This window comes from Carassius carassius, chromosome 8 (genome assembly GCF_963082965.1).
Source record: "Carassius carassius chromosome 8, fCarCar2.1, whole genome shotgun sequence".
NCBI classification, from domain to species: domain Eukaryota; kingdom Metazoa; phylum Chordata; class Actinopteri; order Cypriniformes; family Cyprinidae; genus Carassius; species Carassius carassius.
The window spans coordinates 11,517,441-11,540,591 of NC_081762.1; the positions used below are offsets into that span (position 1 = coordinate 11,517,441).

At 35.3% G+C, this 23,151-nt stretch overlaps 2 protein-coding genes across 5 annotated transcripts in view; one reads left to right on the forward strand and one right to left on the reverse strand.

Moving 5' to 3' along the window:
• Positions 1–5,099, reverse strand: part of LOC132145271 (copine-4) — a 33,816-nt gene extending 28,717 nt beyond the window's left edge. Inside the window, exons 1-2 of one of the 2 annotated variants that reach the window (XM_059556150.1) lie at positions 4,738–5,099; positions 487–677 (exon numbers count right to left, since the gene is read on the reverse strand). In XM_059556150.1, the coding sequence (XP_059412133.1) occupies positions 487–657 (171 nt within the window). In that variant the 5' untranslated portion in view covers positions 658–677; positions 4,738–5,099. Of the gene's footprint in view, positions 1–486; positions 678–4,733 lie in introns of both variants that reach the window. The other variant, XM_059556149.1, reaches the window with a different exon arrangement.
• A 1,404-nt stretch (positions 5,100–6,503) lies between these two features.
• Positions 6,504–23,136, forward strand: LOC132145273 (cytoplasmic dynein 1 light intermediate chain 1-like). 3 transcript variants are annotated; one of them, XM_059556153.1, is made up of 14 exons: positions 6,504–6,678; positions 6,865–6,938; positions 9,438–9,554; positions 10,010–10,240; positions 10,455–10,615; positions 12,464–12,557; positions 12,849–12,984; positions 13,132–13,243; positions 13,404–13,463; positions 15,969–16,013; positions 16,225–16,342; positions 16,907–17,038; positions 18,020–18,038; positions 21,537–23,136. In XM_059556153.1, exons 1-13 carry the CDS (start codon positions 6,575–6,577, stop codon positions 18,025–18,027), a joined length of 1,392 nt encoding a protein of 463 aa, XP_059412136.1. In that variant the 5' UTR covers positions 6,504–6,574; the 3' UTR covers positions 18,028–18,038; positions 21,537–23,136. The 3 variants fall into 3 exon arrangements, with proteins under 3 accessions (XP_059412136.1, XP_059412134.1, XP_059412135.1); XM_059556151.1 differs by lacking the exon at positions 18,020–18,038 and having other exon boundaries at positions 6,507–6,678; XM_059556152.1 differs by lacking the exon at positions 18,020–18,038 and having other exon boundaries at positions 6,509–6,678; positions 16,225–16,312.
• Positions 23,137–23,151: the final 15 nt, after the last annotated feature.

Genomic DNA, 23,151 nt, shown 5'->3' on the forward strand with positions numbered 1-23,151 from the left:
AGCGCTTTCTGTGATCTAACATGCTGTTTTATATTGCTTTCACATCACCACATAGATTACAGTCTCAGAACACCTACAGACATACACACAAGCATAAAAACACAGTCAAATAAAGAGAGCCAGTTCTCATGCACTATTCAAGTAGCTTCTGTTCAGTCCAGATTAGCATTTGTGAAATGATTATTATTGAAGTACAGTATGCTTGGAAACTTACAAGAACACCAGAAGTTTTCACAAAAAAAAAATCACTACATGCGTAGCATTTTTAAAGTGAGGAAAGGGAGTTTATGATCGGAGGAGATATCTAAGGGTATGACACACAAACAGTTGTTTCTTTGAAATGATGTATGAAAACATCCATTGTAAACTGTTATAAAAAGTACACGTGATAGATTCTGTTTTTGCATAGGTGAAAATAAGATGCTCCTTCATGAAAACCATCATTCTGTTTGTGCTAGACAAAACAAAACCTGAACATAAACACACCTCAAACCACTGTCCATGGGACTGCACCTTGAGGACAACACAGGGGTCAGGTTTGGACAGAGCATCTCTGTCAGATATTCCTTTGCAGGCCACACGGAGCTCCACTTTTGTCAGACATGGGCTGTTGAAGAGGCCCAGCGTGGTGGCAGCAGACTCGTAGATGTTACTCATTTTGAGTTCCCGTGTTCAAGCTGTGAAAAAAAAATATGTTTAGTTAAAACGTTAAAGCATGACATAGAACAGATATGAGATACACTACCATTCAAAAGTTCAAAATGGGTCAGAAGGATATATTTTTTTAAAGAAACTAATACTTCTAATTAGCAAGGATGCATAACATTGATCAAAAGTGACAGTAGAAACATTTACATTACTTTTACATTGCAAAAAAAATGCAGTTTCATTAAATAAATGTATCATGTTTTGCACCAAAATCAGCAGCGCAACAAAAAAATGTTTCCTGAGCACCAAAGCAATAACATTTTTGAATATCACTGTTTTACTGTATTTATATTTATATCTATAAAAAATCTGTTCATCAAAGAATCATGAAAAATAATCCATGATGGTTTCCACAAAAATCTAAATCCAGCATTAATAACATGCATTTTCCAGCAATAACACAGACCTAACTTGACAAGATCCTAACTTTTATCACTTTCAAAGACAAAATGCAATATAACAATGTTCTGTAGTTCTACATTGCAGCAAAAATACTTGCTAAACTTGCAAACAGTCCAAAAAAGTGAACTGCAGTGCTTAAATTGCACGTACAACCAGCAAACATGAATTGCATTAAACGTTATTTTAATACCTAATTATTTAAAATATTTAATATATTCTTATTTTATTTTATTTATGTTTATTTGAATATGGCATCACAAAAACCTAAAGGCTGAGACCAAGAGCGTGCTTTTTTTTTAGTCTAACAGTCATCTCCAGTCTAACAAAACTGCCCCACTTTTTGTTCGTTCACTCAACGGTTACCTTACGAAGAGGTTCCTACCTCATATGACCCTTAAAAAATGCTTTCACTAGTGCAGTCTCATGGTAGATTCAGTTATATTAAATAACACTTTTGAACTTCACCAGTTATGTTCAGATGAAGCCCGTTTTATAGGTTAGCTGACAAAACATTTTTACACTGTAGTCTCTAGAGGACGGCAGTCCTTGAAATAATTTGAATTAATTATGTTACACCTTTGAATAGACAAGTTGGAGCATGATAAGTGTGTTGATTAAACAGAAGACGGTGACTTGTTAAGTCAGGGACACCGATAACGTTGGTTTATAATGAATTTGCTCTTCAGTCAGGCACCATGTGGAATGAGCTCAGCGTCGTCCCCCGTGGGAGAGATTCCCTGGAACACGGAGCGAAGCGCTGACCCCAATACTCTAAGACCATACCACAGAGAACGTGTATCTCTGTGTGTTACTCAATTATTCATGCCCTCTGTCTCCTTTGACTGCCACGTTTTTGTTATCATTATTGTTATTTTTAGATAAAAGAGGCTGACGTGCCGTTACTGCCGGCTGAAACCCTTCAGAGCCTTCTAGCCCTGCAAGATGGACAAAACTATTGCTTGCAACCCCTAGGAGTTCTTACAGTAAGCAATCCTAAGCATCCCAATTTGGTGCAGCATTTTAATGCACCTGTCCAGATTAACTGAGGTGACTGCATGTGAAAATACTGTACATGTACTGTTGTGCTCCCATGTATTTGCATTGCATGTCCTGAAACAATCCGGGAAAGCATGGAGTTTTCTGCAGTATGATGAATAATCAAGTGCTCATGTGCAGCGCGTTGCTGGACAGCCTCATGTGGACCCATGGCCTAGTTTTCATGATGTTTATTTAAGGTATATTGTAAGTACATGGAAATAAGATGCAGATCTACCTATATTATGTTAATAAATATATATTACATCAAAACCTTTAAAAGGTCTCACCTCTTCACAGAAAATTCATTCTAGGCCACCAGAGCTAAATGAGTCCAATGAAGTAATCATCAATAATCATCAAAAGCAGTGAATCAATAGTGTATTGCCGAGGGCTGACCAAAACTTCTGACTATACTTAGAAAAAGTAAGCAAAGTGTAAAAATAAACAAAGTGTCCAATCTGTGACAAAAAAAGAAAAGAAAAAAATAAAACAGACAAAAGGTTAGAAATTATAAAGTAAACAAACATCTAGTAATTTAGTATTTATTATATATATATATATATATATATTTTTTTTTTTTTTGGTGTGGGGGTCATGAATATTCAGGATGTTTCCTTAGGGTTGCTCTCATACACATACCTAATTTAAGCATAGTGATGTCACATGATAACAAAATGCTTCCTGGACATTGGCAACAAGTTTTAAATATATTAATGATATTTTAAAACAAAATATACTTGTTTTAATGCAGGCTATATTGCTGTAAACTAGGGGATAGCGGGGTCGAAAGTAACGTGGGACGAAAGTAACAAAGCGATTTTCTCCGAGCCTCTTTCTGCATTTGCATTCCCAGCTATGACAGCATATTCAGCATGCAAACCTTGATGGAGCTGAGAAATATCACATGATTTCCTCATCGTTTCCCAAAGTTAGGTCCGTAAAACTGTTTTCGATTACAAAAAGTAAATTATTGAAGCGGTAATTTTTTTCAATTAGTCGTGTTGTTTTTCTTGTTTCATGTGTCACAGTAATGATCAATCTACAGGTTATTTAGTGCTTTAACACATCCTAAAGTTTGCATTTTCAGATTTTTTTGAGTTTAAATGTCAGGAGTTCCTGTCAGGACGAAAGTAACAATTGTTACTTTTGTCCCGCTACAGTGACAAAAAGTATTTATTTTGTTCCAGTGCATGCTATATTGTGACTTTCTGCATCTTGCATCATTTCTTACAAATGTTTAGGTCATATTATACCAAAAAAACATGTCTGAGTGAGGGTCAGAAAGACAGACAGAGGTCTGGTTTTATCCAAATGTTTTTGAGAGGGAGTTTCTGGACATAGAGGAACATCACTCTCTGGGCAGCTGCTACATCACATTTATATTTAGGTTTTAGCCATAGCTTAGCCTTTACACCTCCACCTATGAATTTGGAGTGTTTCCAGATGTTTTAATGCACATTTTCAATTTATGCATAAAAACAACTGGATGGAAACATAAATAGGCCTACTGTTACATTATGTTTAGAGTTTTTTTTATTATGCTAATGTAATAAAAATGTTATATTGTACATTCTATTGAAATTTGTTTTTTAATAAAAATACATTGAAATTGACAATAAACAAAATACAGTCAGGTTTTGAGACAATTTGATGAAACTTAAATTTAAAATGAAAATATGAAGATGTAATTTAATATTTTTTCTGCAAAGGTAAAAGACAAAATATGTTTGCAGTTACACATTAACAAGGTCACAATCGGGTATACTGAAGAAAAATAAGAGTAACAGCAAAAAATCTAGCTTATATTGTTGTGTTACTTTCGTCCAAACCGATGGGGTCGAAAGTAACAATGTGCAACTTATGTTCAAAGTGAAATTATACTGAAGTCTTTCTGCATTTCTACAAAATACCACCTGGTATTGATAGACCACACTTCTGAGTTACTGGCCACAGCAGAAATATATCTCTGTCTACAACATTATCTTTTAAAATGATGTTTTTCTGAAAAATGGTACTTTCGCCCCTGCTCTCCCCTACTTGCCATCAATTCCTTATTCAAGAATTTTTGTCATTTAGTACGGCTTCTCTTCAATGTTTTGTTTGTTTGTTTTGACACTTTTTAGCTTCATATAAAATATCAGAGTGGCTTTAATGTAGAAACTGAAGTCAATCACTGATAAGATTCATTCAGATGTTTGTACGGAACGCATTTTTGACTTTTTTATTTTAATAAGCCACACCAATTCAAATTATTAATTTTAGATTAACTATTTACGATCTTGTAATCGATTGTGTAGTAGCCTAGGCAGATAATATTAGAGTAACGTTTACCCTGCGCACAATCAGCGTATGGTACCCATAATGGAATTCAAACAATACACTTCCGATTTTTTTCTTATTTTTTCAAAAACACTGCTGACAGAGTAAAATTTCTTCTGTAGACATACAATTCAAATGAATCCATAAATGTACTTTTTTGGCCTCGTATGCACTAAACTGTGAGGTAAAACTGTTATTACATAAACGCGTAAAACATCAAATTTAGCGTGTTATAATATTTTCCTATTAAAGGGATTAAAACTTACCCACAGTTTAAGTATAAGAACAAATCACAGGCGACGCCAGAAAAAAAAGTTCCTCAGTGTTAAGATCGTGCTGAGTGCAGTTTATGCACTGGACTCATTTTCCATCTGATTCCATGGCCAAATAGTCTACTACGGTGATATAAGCAGCTCCATCGGGTTTAGCGTTAAAGGTGCTGATAGTCCGACCCGCAGTCTCCTCTCTCAACAGTAGAGCAGGGCAGGCGCGCGCACTCCACTTAACTCCACTGTTTAATCCTCTGCTGTGAGAACTGGAGAGGAAGGACAGGGTGCGAACACAGTCTAACCCTGCACTCTGGCGGTTGATTCGGTAAATTACAATTGGTGTGAGATCTGGTGAGCAGTGACTTGGTGGATGCGAGCATGGTATTATTTTGGGGTAAAGGGTTGGAATGATTCCTGGGGCCCAAGTTGATTCCAGTGGGACTTAAGAATGATTAATGATTAAATGTGCACTTTTCTATTTTGCTGACTAGTCTGGCAGTCTTGCAAAAGTTTGCAGAAGTATTCAGTGCAGATGCTACTGTAGAAATAATCGAATTCTCAGTCAGCCATTAGTCATTAATTCCGTGAGCAAAAGAACTCAATAACACGTATTACCTAAAACAGCTGCTACTGATATAACAAGCATCTTCAGCTTGAGGGCACATTATTTCATTAAACTTCTTAATGAGGCTTTTAATTCTATTCTATTCTATTCTATTCTATTCTATTCTAATGTGTTCTTTCTTTCTTTCGAATTTCGAGTGTCACAGATCCTTGCACAAAACACTTCTCTGTCTATCAAATTGAATACAGTGATTTTTTTCTGAGTTTGCTCATATTTATCTAATTGATTATATGAAATTGAATGGAGAGGCTTCTATTCTATTTTATTATGACCTTTTTATATTTAACTGTTTTCTATTCTTCTTTATTCTAATCTATAACTCTATTCTATTCTATTCTATTCTATTCTGATATCCCAAGCTTTGATTGAGTGTTTCAGTCTGGCTTTTTTATTTGTATTCATGGATGGTAATAGAGGTGTATAATTATATTTTATTATATTAATAATAACTTGATTATATTTGTATTTGCTTTTTTATATCAAAGGTGCCAATAAATACATTTTAAAGTTGGTTCTATTCTATTCTAGTCTAGTCTAGTCTAGTCTGTTCTGTTCTGTTCTGTTCCATTCTAATCTATTCTATTCTAGAAAAATAAAGGTTCTAAAGGGTTCTTGCAGTGATGCCAGAATAGTTGTAAGTTCTTCAAATAATTTTCAATGAAAAAAGAAAAAACAATTTCTCAGTGTGAAGAAAGTTTTAATGATCTAAAGAATATTTTATTTTTCCTCTATAAATACCTTTTGTTAATTATAAAGATTTAACGGCCGCAATAATGGAACCATAGATGCTAATAAATAGCCTTTTCATGATTCTGTTTTGTTCTATTCTATTAAAATAAATAAATAAAGGTTCTAAATGGTTCTTGCAGTGATGCCAGAATAATTATGGGTTCTTCAAATAATTTTTAATACAAAAAAAAAAATAAAAATCATTTTAATGATCTAAAGAATATTTTTCCTCTATAAATACCTTTTGTACAATATAAATATTTCATGGATGTAGTAATGGAACCATAGATGTTAATAAAAAGCCTTTTTCATGATTCTATTCTATTCTATTCTATTCTATTCTATTCTATTCTATTCTATTCTATTAACCTGAGCATCGGCAGTGATTGCGGTTCGCAGTGGTCCACGCCCAGCAGAAAAGCAACGCTCGGCTCTGTGTGACACATCCGGGGCTCATTCAGGGGTGTCACTCAAGCCTGCGAAAATGGCGACGACGAGCAGAAACACACTCCTATCGGTTAGCACAAATGTAAATAACAGCACTTCCGAAAGCCAAAACCCTGAGGAGGATGACGGACAGAATTTATGGTAGGCCTAGCCTGTTCTTGTATCCCCTGTTCAATCTCGGCTGTATGTGCAGAACGCGGCTTTAGGTGGCTCAGAGCCGCATGTGACATTTCTTAGCCGCTAACTTGCAAATTGCCTCAGTGATGCATACTCTATAAAGCGTTGCGATTTAACAGCTAATGCCACCCTGTGTTCCTCTGCGTTCAGGTCATCGATATTGAGTGAGGTGTCGACGCGCTCCCGATCAAAATTGCCGTCTGGAAAGAATGTGGTGGTTATGGGTGGGTGTTATTTTTCTTTTTGTCACACAAAATTGCTGTTTCATGTCTGCTCTGTTTCAGCTTATTGATCTGCATCAGATTTTTCATTATTAATAAATAACACACAATGCTGACTGAATGCAAGGGTTTGAACGTACTCTTTATGTGCACCGATGTGATTGTAAGTGTGCTGTTATTGTTACTGGGTGCACGTCATTGTCTCCAGTCGTCGCCGTCAGACACCGCGCGCGCATAACACATTTGTGCCAGTCTCGTGAATTTTCCTCTGTATTTTTATAAATGGTCATTTTTTTCGTTTTAACGATTTGCATATGGTACAGACTGAAGGGTTTGGTGAATAGAGATAATCCGTTCTCTCAGACAGGGGCCGTGTCCTAAAGTCTATCGTACCCCCTACTTAGACAGCATCATAGGCGTGTTCCAAATAGTGTTGTCACGGTACCAAAATTTCAGTATTCGGTACCGATACCAGTGAAAATCAACGGTTCTCGGTACCAATTTCGGTACCAAAGCAAAACACAAAAATATTCTAATAAAATTTTTTTTAAAAGAATGTTATCACTAAAAATAAAACCAATACCATTCTTTATACTTATTTACAATTATGCTTAAAGTTTACAAGTAATATAATTATGAAAAACAGTAAACAAGTTTCACCCAAATTTAATTTGGCTTTTAATTAATGAAATGTAAACATTTAAATTTTAAACATGGACATTTTTTTTTAGATTTATTTCTTTAAAAAATAAAGTTTTATTAATTTTTTCCACAGTAGTAGCAGTATCACATACATTCTACTAAATAATAGTAATATCTAGCACAATGCCTTTATGTAAAAATGAACTTTTATTTTGACTGGCTACTTTTATTTTGACACTGGTTTTACTCAAATGAAATGGTAAAATGCTTGTGAAGTGACTCAGAAAAGTTCTGGTTATGTAGTTTATGTATTTATATCCTCATTGAGACGGCAAATGCTAAAATTACTGCAAGCATCACGCGCTTCAGTCTGTGTAGTAAACTAACCATTCATTCATTCACATAGAGATGCACAGAACATGCAGGATTCATATTTCAACCAACTTTTGCGGCTTAACATTTAAAGATAATGGTCCATACGGAGATTTAATTTGATTAATTTATGCTAACTTTGACACATTCCGTGATTGTCCATATTAAAATGTAAGTTTAATTTTCATGACTGGATTTTGAGATTCCGTCCGCGTTTTCTGCTTCGCGGAAATCACAGCGCTGTATGCGTCAAGAAACGGGTTGACCGGGTCCTCGGTACCACCGGTACTTAAAGAAACCAGGTACCGTCACATTTTCATTTTTTTAGTACCAACTTGGTACCAAAGTACCGGGTCTTTTGACAACACTAATTCCAAAGAACAAAATGCTGCATTTGAACTATCGTTATTTTACATACTGAAAAGGCTGTATATGTGCCGGTGATGCCTAGAAAGTGCTGTCTAGCAGTCTATATGCTGACTTAAATGCTATCTAGGTAGGCAGCTCACTAGTTTTTAAGACGCAGCCAGTGATTGGCTCATGTTTGCTGCTCAATGAGTGCGCTTTACTCATAGGGCATCAGACATGATAGATAAAAGGCCATGCAAACTCTGTTGAAAGAATATCTATCTATCTATCTATCTATCTATCTATCTATCTATCTATCTATCTATCTATCTATATATATATATCTTTATTAATAATTATTTTCATGGCTGTTTTTAACTGTTTTGCCCATGTTGTTTTCCTTACCATATTAAGAAAATATTGTCTTAATAATAAACATTCTGGAGCTGTAATTTCAGTGTGCAGACATCTCGTTTTATTGTTACTCTAAAATATATCACACTGTTGTCTTTGTCAAATATATGATTTCACATTAATTCCATAAATTCTCAATTTTAACAGAAGACAAATATATTAAGGCAGAAGTTTATCAGACACTACAAAAAAAAGAAAAAAAGGAAATCACTGCATTTTGAGTTCAAATGATAAATTGTTTTATCATTTCAGCAGATTTTTTTTCCGTTTCTGGTTAATTCTTGACCCTTGTTTTTTTTTTAATCATTAGAAATCCAGAGATCTATGCTCTTCCAGCTTTATATTGCACATCAATGCATCCTTTATACAAAACCTTACATTTTTGATAGACTATTTATATTTTTGGAGATTATTTATATGCTTTTACTAATTTATATGCTTTAAAAAACTGCCACCAGTTCTCAGTTCGCTTGTTTTAATAATTGTATAAAAAATTTCCGTAAAAAAAAGAATTAAGAATTAAGAGAAATGCAGCATGATTATATACTATGTGTTTACTTTTATTTACAATCATATTCAATCTAATAAAAAACAAACAAACATATAATCATAATTAAATATGCATTATATATGTTGTTTTCAGGATCCAAATGCACCTACGTTTCTAAGTTTATTTTTTAATTATTATTATTATTTGTTGGTGTGTTAATCTGACTTGTTTTACAGGTGAGGTGGGGTCTGGTAAGACCACCCTGGTGGCCAGACTACAAGGTGTAGAAGAGTACATGAAGGGTCGAGGCTTAGAGTACCTGTATTTCAATGTTCATGATGATGATATTGATGGTAAATATTAAATCGTTGTCTAGAGTTTGATACTGGCAATATATAAATCAGTTTTAGATGTTTAACCTTAAATGACACTGAATTAGCAAATCTGGTTGTGATCCACTATAATCAGTCAATACGTTAAGCTATTTTAACTGCAGTATTTTGAAGCAATTTTTTAGTAGATTGGTATGTCCTTTATTAAAATGGAAAAGTGTAGTATGTAAATAAGAAAATATGCCAGAACTCGCTCTTTATGTAGTGTAATTTGCAATTTATTCATGATTAAGCATGTTTAAGTCAACTTGAAGCATAAATACGGTTAATGTTTTCAAAATATTTGTTTTGCCAACCCAAGCAGTCAAGTGTAATTATCAGTGACGTTTGTCATACTTAGTATAGAGGCAGCCTAATGAGCAACAGTGGGTAATTCTATACAGACATGCTAAATCTAATCAAACTCTTTTTGTCAGATCATGCACAGTGTAATGCATGGGTGCTGGATGGAGACCTGTACCACAAAAGCCTGCAGAAATTCGCCGTATCAACAGAGAACCTTGAGGACTCGCTGGTTCTATTTGTGGTTGATCTGTCCCGGCCCTGGCTGGCCCTCGATTCGCTGCAGAAATGGGGCAGCGTTGTGAGGAATTTTGTGGACAAGCTCAGAGTTCCCCCTGAAACCATGAGAGAGCTGGAGCACAGATGTGAGTTGTGTCTTTGTGTGTGTGTGTGTGTGTGTGTGTGTGTGTGTTTGCATGCTAAGTAAGCTGTAGGAATGATCTAGTGTGGTGATGCATTTTGATCTGCGATAGTCCTTTATATTGCTGCAGGCTTTGTGCTAACAGTTCTTATACTTGCATGAATGAGTTTGCAGTTAGGACAGTAAATATCTCTGAATGTAACTGTGTTTGTATGCAGTGATGAAGCAGTTTCAGGAATACGTGGAACCAGGAAGTGAACTGGAAGCTGTGCCCCAGAGAAGAAATCCTGAGTCCGAGGAAGAGAGCGTCCTGTTGCCGCTGGGAGACAATACACTCACACACAACCTGGGCCTGCCTATAGTGGTGGTCTGCACTAAGGTACACCTGCTCAAACTTTCTGGGACTTGCATTTAAAAGAGCTGCTACAATTAGAAAAGCAGCACGATATTATCAGACCAATATCGGAATCAGTCAATAATGGCTTTAAATGTAAATATCGCCCCGATATGTATTGCCGATAAGAGGAATAGGTTAACTCACATGTGCTCAGGGTGTGCTAGCAATTAGATCATGTTAGTGTAGTGGATCATTCTTGAAGCAAAGTGTTTCCTGGATGGTAATTGGATTCACTGTTTTGTATTGGTGCATTTAAACTGAGAATGCATGTATGAATGACACTCCCCCAGGTCCTAATGCCCGTTCAGCAAGGAGTTTTAATTCTGTAGGGGGCGCTACTAAAAAAAAAATAAAAGCAAGATACACAAATAATACTTAGACTGGTTCTGATTAAATAAAGCAGTAATTGATGCCATAAAATCATGAGTATGTTTTGATTTAAAGGTCAGAAGCTATAGCTTACATGAAGAAGAAGAAAAAAAAACACAAACATGACTCTTAAATTAAATAATTATATATATACTGCTTTATTCATTAATGTGTAATGTTATATTTTTTAAAATTATGAGCTCTTGAATATTTTCTGAATTTTTATAACTTTTGCTTTAGACCATTTACAAATGTTAAATCATAAAATAAAATGTCAAACTTCACACCTCATATTGCTGATTAAAAAAAATGCAGTGATTTAATATATATTTTATTTATAGTTATTTTCAAATCTTCAATGCACTGTCATTATAAAATAACTTTTATTATTGTTTAATTCCAACAAATAAGTTCTTGTTAAAAACTAACCAAAATGAAAAATAATTATATATTGGTATCAGCCAAAATGAGTTGAAAATGATCGGCATATCTGATATTGGCAAAAATCCAATATTGTTCATCCTTAGCTACAATGGTGGATGCATTAACACACTACCATTCAACAGTGTGGGTTCAATAAGATTTTTTAAAAATGTTTTGAATAAAGTCATATGCTAATGAAGGCTGCATTTATTTGACAAAAAATACAGTAATATATAACCTACTTTAATATAGTGAAAAATTATTACAGTTTTAATTAGTTTTATATTTCTATATAATTTAAAAATGTAATTTATTGCTCTGATGGCAAAGCTTTTTTTTATAGCCTTTACTCCAGTCTTCAGTGACATGTGATTATTCATTATTATTAGAAATCTTTCTAATATGCTGATTTGCTGCTCAATCATTGTTTAAAATTTTATTATCAGTGTTATAAATGGTAGCGCATGTATAATGTTTGTGGAAAATAAAATAACTTTTTCAGAATTCTTCGAATAGAAAATGTGAAAAAGCAACATTTGTGTGAAATACAGATCTTTATTAATGATAAATTGAATTAAACTGTAAACATTATAAACATTTTACTGTCATTTCAAATCACTTTAATGCTTGCTTGGATTAATTTTGTAGGGGAAAAAAATCTAACTGACTCCAACATTTTGAACGGTTCTGTATTTATATTAGCATAACAGTCGAACGTTAACATCCAATCACCATCTTTTGTGCAATGAAGTTCACAAGCCACAAATTTGACTGGCAAAGTAGAAATGATGTTGAATTCTATATATTTTCTATACTTTTCAAAGCAGTTTATTTGTAGATTTAAGCTTGATTTTGAATCTCAGTTTTTGTTGATGTCGTCTCAGATGAAGATCAATGAATATGATAAACAATGACCAGAAATGGCAAGTTTACCACGTTGGTTCTGCTTTTGCTTTCACCCAAATATATCAAGTTACAAAGTAAGGATGTAGTAGTATGTTAATGGAGTCTCCTTTTCATAATTCTCTCTCTGTGTAGTGTGATGCCATCAGCACTTTGGAGAAGGAGCACGATTATAAAGACGAGCACTTAGACTTCATCCAGTCTCACATTCGACGCTTCTGCTTGCAGTGTATCCTTACACATCAGCATGTCATGATGAATATAATTCACCCTGCACATTTAAGTCATCTGGATGCTAGGTTTTTCATGTTCAGTTTTATCTTTAAATGTCAAAAGTGTCATTTGTTTTTGTGCATCTGATTAAAACAACAGAGGCTGCACAGGTAGATGTATTGAATCTTCTTTGCTTAACAGTGGAATGTGGTAACATTATCTGCCGACCTGCCATAATGGCTGCTTTCCAAAAATCGCTGAAGTGAAGAGCTTTAAATGTAACCTTCCTTCACACGTGACCTTCCAGATGGAGCAGCACTACTTTACACATCCATGAAGGAGAACAAAAATCTAGACTTGTTATATAAATACCTCGTTCACAGGTTATACGGCTTTCCCTTCAACATCCCAGCTCAGGTGGTGGAGAAAGACTCTGTGTTTATGTAAGTGACTAACACATGAATTACAGTCAACATGACTTTTATTACAAGCTAATTAAATACAAATGGGTAATGTAGTAAAAGGGGTTTACTGCATCAAATGTTTCTTTAATGGTACACGTGTTCATATAATCTGTGTTGCATTTTCAGTCCATCAGGATGGGACAATGAAAAAAAGATCGCCATCCTGCATGAAAATTTCCAGACAGTAAAAGCAGAGGACAACTTTGAAGATGTAATAATGAAACCTCCAATTAGAAAGGTAAGAGTTCACGCCTGATTCGATCTTTGCCACTGGATATACAGTTAGCTGAATTCAGCCATAATATTTATTGCCATGAAAACAGCCACAGAAGCTGGAATGGTGTTGAACACAAAAAAATCTCTGATCTACTGATTGCTCATTTGTGATATCTTTCCAGTTTGTACATGAGAAGGAAGTTCAAGCTGAAGATGACCAAGTGTTTCTACTAAAGTTGCAGGTAATTGCATAATATTGTATAACATGATTGACAAAAATGATCATTTCTTGATTTGTCAGCAGCCATTACTCATTATTAGACTTGAGTGTCACATGATCCTTCAGAAATCATTATAATATGCTGATTTGGTAAACATTTATTAGCTATTTATTAGTTGTTCTACTTTACAGTCCCTCCAGGATTTTGTGATTTTTGTGATCGCTGAATTTATCGCAAAATCAAACTCCGCAATTTTAGCAAAAAAACGGAAATTTTCGGAATTGTCACAAATTTTCTGCATAATTTGGGTTTAGAAGCGTCCCGTGACCTCATCGCAATGCACATTCAGTCAAAGAAAGACCTTGCGTTCTCATCAGGACCAATTTACAAGAGCTACATTGGATAAACAAACTGAAAGTAGAACGTGGAAAGCAGAAAGAACAAACTGCGCAGACTGTTTATCTGCTCGAGCCGGAGCCGCGGGCTGATCTCGATCATGCAACACCGTACACAGCGCTGGGAGATACAGTGAAGAAAGCAGTCGAATTCACCACAGAATCAATAATCTCTGAAATCTTGTGAGAAGCATTCAAACTCTGCGAATAATTCTGTTAAAGCTGATATCAGAACAAACGCAACTGATGTGGAAACCAGGAAAAACATTGTTCAAAAAACACAAAATCTCCACCATTGACCATGGATTTAACAGTAAACTACAGGGACAACTTGTGGCAGAAATGGTCTAATGTTTTCGAGTGATTTTAAATACTTCACACAACTTTTCCCAGCACTTCAATACTTTAAGTATAACTAAATTGGAAAGTTATTTTTAATGTGACAATATTTGTTTATTCTTAATAGGTTTCCCCCATGTATAAAACTAAAAGTTTTATAATGTAGGAAAACAAACACTTATTAAAAAAAAAAAAAAAAAAAAAAGATATTAAATGACCACTAGAAGAGGGCTGCAGAGAAGTACTTATATGCCATGTCCACTCCCTCATAAAGCCTATACATTTTTGTATTAATTAAATTATATTTAGACATTGTGAATGACAGTAATAAAATTACATTTTATCAGATGTAATATATTTATTAAACCGAAGGCTTGAATCAAGGGCAAACATCGCAAATGACGCCGTTACGTTGAGCGCAAAAGAACCAGTGAACCATTTTCTTCTACCGGTTTATTGAATCGAACTGTCCGAAAGAACTACTGGTGATCCGAAAACCGATGCAATCGGTTCTTGACACATGAACGAGTCGTTATCAGGCTCGGCTCGGTGTTCATCTCTCTCTTCACAGCAGTTCAGTCAGTGTACTGTTTGAGTACATGAATTACTCCGGGATATTGGTTTGTTTGAACTCAGAGGGAGTGTCAGCCACATTAAAAAAGTTAACAGCTTAAGTCATTTGTGGATTAATGCGTATTAGAGATGCGAACCGTTTCAAACGATTCAGTTCGATTTGGTGAACTGAATGATTCGTTCGCGAACCGGATATCCAGACTGCTTTGATTTGAACTCTCTCTCACAACAGACACGGAAGAGAAGACAATGCTGAATAAAGTCGTCGTTTTTGCTACTTTTGGACCAAAATGTATTTTCGATGCTTCAAAAAATTCTAACTGACCCTCTGATGTCACATGGACTACTTTGATGATGTTTTTCTTACCTTTCTGGACATGGACAGTATACCGTTCACACAGCTTCAATGGAGGGACTGAGAGCTCTCGGACTAAATCTAAAATATCTTAAACTGTGTTCTGAAGATAAACGGAGGTCTTACGGGTTTAAAACAACATGAGGGTGAGTTATTAATTTCATAATTTTGCTATCTGGGTGAACGAACCCTTTAATGGCACTGGTGCCGGTGTCGTTGAACATTAGTCTGGAGACCTACAGTGGTTCTCAAAGTCAGAAAAGCCATAAGTGTTTTTGGAAAATGTTGTTTGTGGTATATTTTCACTGCAATACAATAAGAAATGTCATTTTGATCTTAAAAATCACAAAAAAATTGTGAAATCCTGGAGAGACTGACTTTAAATATAAAATTGATCATAAGCATCATTGGCTTGGCATAAATGTGCCGTTTTCATTTATTGCAAACTGCTCTGAAACTGAGCTTTTAGAATGTGTGACCGCACCATTTAAATGTGCAGCACTCATATTTATTGAATAAAATCGTAGCCTTTTGAAGTTTAATAGTAACAGGTTGTTTCGTTTTTCCTGCTTGTCTTTGCCCAAATGTAATAGCTTTTAAATTAAGATGTTTGTTATACAATTTAAGATTAAATTTCATACAACATAATGCTTCTCATAAATATATTTTGTGGTTCACATACAAATATTTTTAGTCTCAAATGTGACTGACATGCTCTTGTTGTCAAGCCCTGTATTTGTAAGTCTAGTAACCGGAGAGGTTTTTTTTAATAATCCATGAAATTTTTTGATAAATAAATCATTGTCAGAATATTTAAGAAATAAACACTGAATTATTTCTGTTCTGTCTTTGCCCTGCTCTCAGACTCTGTTATCTAAACAGCCTCCAGTCACTGCAGGAAGACCAGTGGTGAGTGTTTTACATGCGCTCCATTTACATTTCAGCCCACAGCCTTTCCTGCTACAAGACATTTGACTCTTTTACCCAGGCCAATTTATTTATTTGAATTTTTTACATTCTGCTTTGGTCTTGTTAGTCGTCCTCTCACTCTATACATTTTTTGTTTGTTATTTTCTTACATTTTATAATCCTAAAACATATTTTTATGTGTCTGTAACAGGACCCAACAAACAGAGCTCCCACCGGCTCACCAAGGACCACCAACCGTTCGGCGGCTAATGTGGCAAACGTCATGCCCATGCAATCAGGTACCAAGAAGATTGATCCCAACATGAAAGGTGTGTAAGAGTGGGCCATATTTAGGATGCATGCCTCTGATTCCTTTCCATCTTTCTTGGTCTCTTACCTTCTACATTCCGTCCTGTAGTTTCTCTCCTTTCTCTCAGCTTCTGGAGTCACGCCTTTCTAGCTCTTGGGAATTTATTTATCCGGTCTCTGGATCTGGTTTCATGATTTCACCACCCTGTCTTCTTGGAAAGATTGTGACTTTCAACATGAGATGCCATCCTCAAAGCTTGTGTCTAGAATCATATTGTTTGTTTTGGGCAGCAGTGATCGTGATCCTCTTTTAGTGTCTCCAGAGACTGTTTCAGGATGCAGATATAAGAAGGGCTTTACTCTTAATTGCAAATCATAGGAAAATTGCTGCCATGTTTGGAGGAGATTAGGAGAGCATTTTCTTTGCTGAACTTCTTTCAGACTTTCTCTTTTACACACATTTTTAATTCCATCTTAGGGCTCAGTAGATGTTACCATTTTGTAGCATCCTGAATCTAGTTAGTCTCTGTTAGAGTTTCAGCTTGTATGGTTGTGCTAATTAATATTGTCATTTCTTGTGGCAGGAGGTCAGACCAGTGAGGGTGTGCTGGCCAACTTCTTTAACAGTCTGTTGACTAAGAAAGCAGGCTCACCCGGCCCGGGCGGCCAACCTACAGGAGGAGGGAGCAACACACCAGGAACAGTCCGCAAGTCAGGTGAGGGATCCTCTGTGACCGAATCACTCCTTCATTCATATCTGTGTCCACTATCATGGTGAATTTGAAGTGTTTTGACTTGGAGAGCTTTGTATTTCAATAACTGAAAATGTATATAAAACCTGTTTTACATGGTATGAGGTGGCAGATGTTGACTTATATCAGTACCACCGTAGAGGAGTAAAAACATCACAACATCATTGACCAGTAAGAAGGGATTTTTTTTAAATGTTTTTAAAAGAAATTTAAAGGGATAGTTCACCCAACAATGAAAATTCTGTCATCAATTATTCACCCTCATCTGCGGAACACAAATAAATTAAGAAATGTTTGATCAAATCCGAGAGCTTTCTGACCCTCCATAGAAAGAAACGCAACTACCACATTCAAGGCCCAGAAAAGTAGTAAAGACATCATTAAAATTGTCCATGTGACATTAGTTGTTAACCATAATGTCATGAAACTACAAGAATATTTTTGTACGCAAAAAAAAAAAAAAAAAACTTCTCTTCAATGTCAGTCTCGACTGCCATTAACAAGAGTACCGGACCTCAGTCTGATCACATACTATGTAAAATGACCTTTACAACTATTGAATCTGATGAAAATCACTTTAATATACAGATTGAACTCTGGTATGTTTTTGAGGCTGTCCACCATTTTTCAACATCAATTTCATAAAAGCAGTAGACCACATCAGCATATGAAAACACTGTTTCTGTGGGCCTTGGAGTTTTTTTTTTGTTTTTTTTTGGTCATGTCTTCAAAATTAATAATTCGCAGCCCTCAGAAATAGTTGTGTTGGCACAGTAGATGATAGAGGCTTGATGTTGCAAATGATGGAGCAGGTCTGTGTAATTATTATCTTCAAATCTTGTCTTATTCATGTTGTACACATGTGAGGTCACTAAAGTTTGTCCCGTTCTCCTTTATGTTGTCCTCATCACCCTCCTCTCCTGCACCTTTATCCTCCCATCCCAGATCTTTGACATCAGCGATGGTAAAATGAATGTATTTGATTATCTCCTCTGCATGTGCAGCTAAAAACCCCACTAATTATTCAAGCTGACATGCTGTCACCCTCACCATTCACACTGCATCATCAGATTACTGAGTAATAACCCAGTAATCATGCACAAAAACTCAACCGAGCAAATTAGCTTACACAACATTTATCTGTATTCACTCACCCTTGTGTTTTTCCAAACCTGTATGACTTACCTTCTTCTGTGGAACACAAAAGATACTTTATAATGTCTGAAGTGTTTTTGTCTATATAATGAAGGACAGAGGGGTTCATTTTTGTTTTGGACCCCACTGACTTCCCTTATATGGACAAAAACAGTTGAATACTCGTTCAAAATATCTTATTGTGTGTCTGACAGAAGAAAGTAAGTCATACAGGTTTCGAATGACTTCAGTAAATGATAAAACATTTTCTTTTTTAACATTTTTAAATGAACTATCCCTTTAAATTTTAAAATGGTGAAAGAATGAAAAAAGTGTTTGGCAGTAACTACGTTTGTTAAGGGTTTCTACAGATTTAACATTCACCTTAAAACTAACAGCAAGTGCAGTGGTTTAATGGCCCACTGTCTTGTGTCCCTCCATATGCTTTTGCATCTTGATTTGTTTTTGAACCCATAATGCAGCTTGATTTTATGGGAGTGTATTAAAGGTAAAGTACCTCATTGGCCACAGTGACCTCTTCCAGTCATAATTTTTGTGCCCTTATTTTCTTACTGTAACCATGGTACAATGTATGAGTATAATTTATTTTTTCTTTTTGACCCTTTTTTTCTCCTGTACTTTGAATGAGTGTGCAACTACATTCGTGTGGACTTTGCTCATCAGTCATTATATTTAACCCCTCTGAACAGGGAATGTTGGCCACGCTAAGGTGTGTGTTCAGGCGACTGTCCCTCACTTGCATCCTTTTACTTTAACCACTGCTGCATCCTGCCTTTTTTTAATATCCGCTAAAAATGTCTTTCAGCCTTTTTACACACCTATGCATGTATTTCTTTGGTCTGTGTTATATGTCACTGTCATTTTCATTTCGGGTCCCCATCATGCTCCTCTGTGATTGACACTGTCTGTCTCGTGCTGAGTTTTAAATTTCATAGTTTAAGGCCGCCTAATAATCACTCCATGAAGCTTCATTACATCCATAGGGTATCTTAAATTACCTATTTCTTTGATTTCCTAGTTCTGTCCAGTTCACATACACATTTTCTGCTATAAATACTACATTCAGTGTCTAATTGAAAAGTAAATGACATGCAGTTACACTTACACATTCAAACGTTTCTGGTCAGATTTGTATTTTTTTTCTGCGCTCTCAAAGGTTTCGCGATTAATCACATCCAAAATAAAAGTTTTTGTTTACGTAATTTATTTATGTGTACTGTGTTTATTATGTATATATAAATACACACACGTTCAGTTTATATTTTGAAAATATTTACATGTGTATATACATTTATATTATTATTTTATATATAACATAATTCTTCTTAAATATATATATGCATGTGTTTGTATTTATAGACATTAATAAATATACACCGTACTCGTATATTATGTAAATAAAAACTTTTATTTTGGATGCAATTAATCGTTTGACAGCACTATTTATTTATTTATTTATTTTTACAGAAGTCTCTTATGGCCACCAAGTCTACATTTATTTGATCAAAAATACATTAAAAACTTATTGCGAAATATTATTACAATTTAAAGTAACTGTTTTCTATTTTAATATATTTAAAAATGTTTATTTATTCCTCTGATAACAGCTGAATGTTCAGCATCTTTAGTGTCATATGATTCTTTTGAAATCATGTTAATATGCTGATTTGGTGCTCAAGAAACATTTCTTATTAGTATTGATGTTGAAAACCGCTGTGCTGCTTGCATATGTGGAAATGGTGATACATGGTTTTTAGGATTCTTTCATTTTTCTAAATCTTTTGTTATAAATGTTGATTGATTCAGACGTCATCATAGATTGGTTCAGAAGGTTACAAAGACTAGTGTGAATGCACCTCTTCTAAGTTGCTTTCTACTGGAGCAGGAAACTGCTGGTGAATGCATGAATTGATTATTTATATATATATATATATATATATATATATATATATATATATGTGTGTGTGTGTGTGTGTGTGTGTGTGTGTGTGAAATGCAAAGTAAGTTGGTTTGGATAAGTGTCTGCCAATAATTCAGTGAAGTGTTTGTTTGGTGCCTGCACTGTAAAGGCAAAGAATCATGTCAAAACCAAGGCAATTAATTTGCTAACTAATTCAGGTTACAATCCACAATCGCTGCAGGGCAAATTGTTAGCACATAATTAGTGGAAATAAGACATAATAAGCCTTTCAACAATTATTACATTTCCATCAGATCAAAGCCTTTTGTTTGGTTTAAAGCATAATTTCTGAATTAACTTTGTCTTATTGTGAATTGTACCTTTTGAAGCACTAAATACGCAGATGGTTAGTTCGTAACGTTTTTAGTATATGCTTAATGTTATTGTGTTGGCTGGATTTTCCTTATATTAAAAAAAAAAAGGTCTGTGTGAAGGTTCATTAACAACCCTTCATCTCCATTCATTCCATCGCTATGTATTTTCTTTTCTCCTTCAAGTTCAAAAAGTTCTTATTTCTGATCTTTCTGCTTAACATTGATATAGGAAAAGCAAAGGCTCTTTCTTACTTGGGCTTCACACTTGCTCTTGTGCTAAATAGTTCACTCACAGACTCACAAACACTGACATGCTAAGGTTTTAAGTGTATTCTCATCCCTTCTCACCAATGTAGGAATATTCTAGGTTTAAACCAAGTGAATCCTGATCGACAAACACAATGTTTACGAACACAATTTCTTTTTCGTCTTGTCCCTTCTTTTCTTTTAAAAAAGCTGGTGACACTTAAAAATAAGGAACACTATTCCCTCAGTGAATTCCTAATTTGCTGCTTATTAATAGTTAGTAAAGTAGTTAAGTTTAGCTATTAGGTAGGATGAGGGATGTAGAATAAGGTCATTTAGAGCTAATATTCTAGTAATATGCTACTAATAAGCAACTAGTTAAGAGACCCTAAAATAGTGTTACCAAAAAGCTCAAATCTGGGTTACATTAAGGCACTTGCCTCATAATGTGAACAATATGCATGTTAATATAAAGCCATGTACTCTAAAATCTCTCATTTAAATTTTATGTGTAAAGTTATATGCAGTTTAAAAATGGCAACATAATGCACAAAATCCTACAACAACCGCAAAAATGATTTTAACAGAAAAATGTAAGTGTTTTTATAGGTTTTATTTATGACTTTAAAATTTCCCAAGAACTGGTCCCATTTTCCTCCTTTCACTTGTATAACCCTATTTATTTATTTTTTAGTAAGGAATTAAATTATTAAAGTCAAAATAATTTGTGAATTTTGGCTAGCGTACTCATACCAATTCAATTTGATCATATCTTGTTTATTCTCAGGCTCCAAGTTGGGGTTGACAGACGTCCAGGCTGAACTGGACCGGATCGCCAACAAATCCGACCTGGACTCCTCAGCCCCTAACGCCACCACACCCCCTGCCGAAAACGACGAATCCTGAATGAGAGGCGGGGATTATTCACTGGCAAGCTCCCCCCCTTCTCACTGTTCTCTCCGCCCCGAACCTGCCTCCCTTCTGCCACCTCTCCTCCCTTCATCTCCCTCACTCTTCCTCTTGATCTTGTTCAGAAGGGCGATTTATTCCTGTTTATTCCTTGAACGGCCAGTGACTTGAAGCTGCATGTCGGGCAAATTGCGATTGCTATGTCTGTCTCCACACACACGCACAGTGGACGGGTCCGTAAAAAATGTCATAGAGACAGGGTTGTCATAGAAATGAAGGACACTAGATCAGCGTTGGACTCTAAAAGAGAGGATTAGAAAGGAAATGAGGATGTAGGGAGAAATCCGAATTAGAAAGTGAAAGGGGTTTGTTAACTTAAGTTATCTGTATGCAAGTAAGATTTTTTTTTTTTTTGGCTCTCAGTAGTGAATTAACTTATATGAAGGATCCTGTTCGACTAAAGCAAAAGTCGCTTGGCTTCTGATAAACAAACGCACATTTTTACTGATCTAAACATCTTACTAAGCCTCATGAACAAAACAAATTAAATCAGAATAAAGGGAAACATCAAATTTCAGTCGGAGAGTGATTCGGTCAAACGATTCATTAGATGTGGTCACCTTGTGTTGGTTTTTATTAAGTGGCTATCTTCAGGGCTCTCCATACCTGGCATATACTTAAGTGTATCGATCACAGGACCAAAACAAATATACTGACATGATTTCAATGCTTTGTAATATCCATAACCCCTTTTTTGCTGCTGTTAAACTGTCAACAGAGTCACAAAGTCAGATTGATGTGACCTGTTGCGTACAATTAAAAGTATCAAAATATTGCACTATTACACAACAGTAGGCAATGACACTGAAAAGGATCTCTTACAAAGCAGACTGTAGCAGATTAGTACATTTAACTGGAGAGAGAGTTTTTAGCTTAGACATCGTTTATTAAGTCGTCTGTGTAACTGCTGATCAAGACTATTGATGGGACTGACAACTATGTCCAGTTAAAAAAAAAAATAACGTTGTTTGTTTTTCTAGGTTTATAAGAGCTTGAAAATTGGATGTTTCTGTGTATGTGTGTTCTCATCTTTCAACTACAGCCGGTTATGGCATTGTTTATTAATGGATGCACTAGAGATCATGCAAACACGATCAGTATTACTGTCTTTTCATTGGTGTGTGTCTGAGTGTGTGCGCGGGAGTTTGAGCAAAATGAGTAAATTCAGCAGGAGATTTGTCTGTTTAGAGCTAGAAATTAGTACCAGGATGGGAAGGGAGGGGGGAGAGGCAGAGGTGGCAGGGCAGGTGAGATCTCAGATCACCCTCACCTGCATGTACAGTCATCAACCGAAACTTCTTACGAGAGGGAGGAGGAAGTAAACATACGCTAATATGGTCCTGTAATTTCACAAGATGTAGTGATGTTTCTCTGGATCAGGTCTGTAATCATTCTATTAAAGTTGTATTTATTGGGAATGGCTGCCGCCTCTG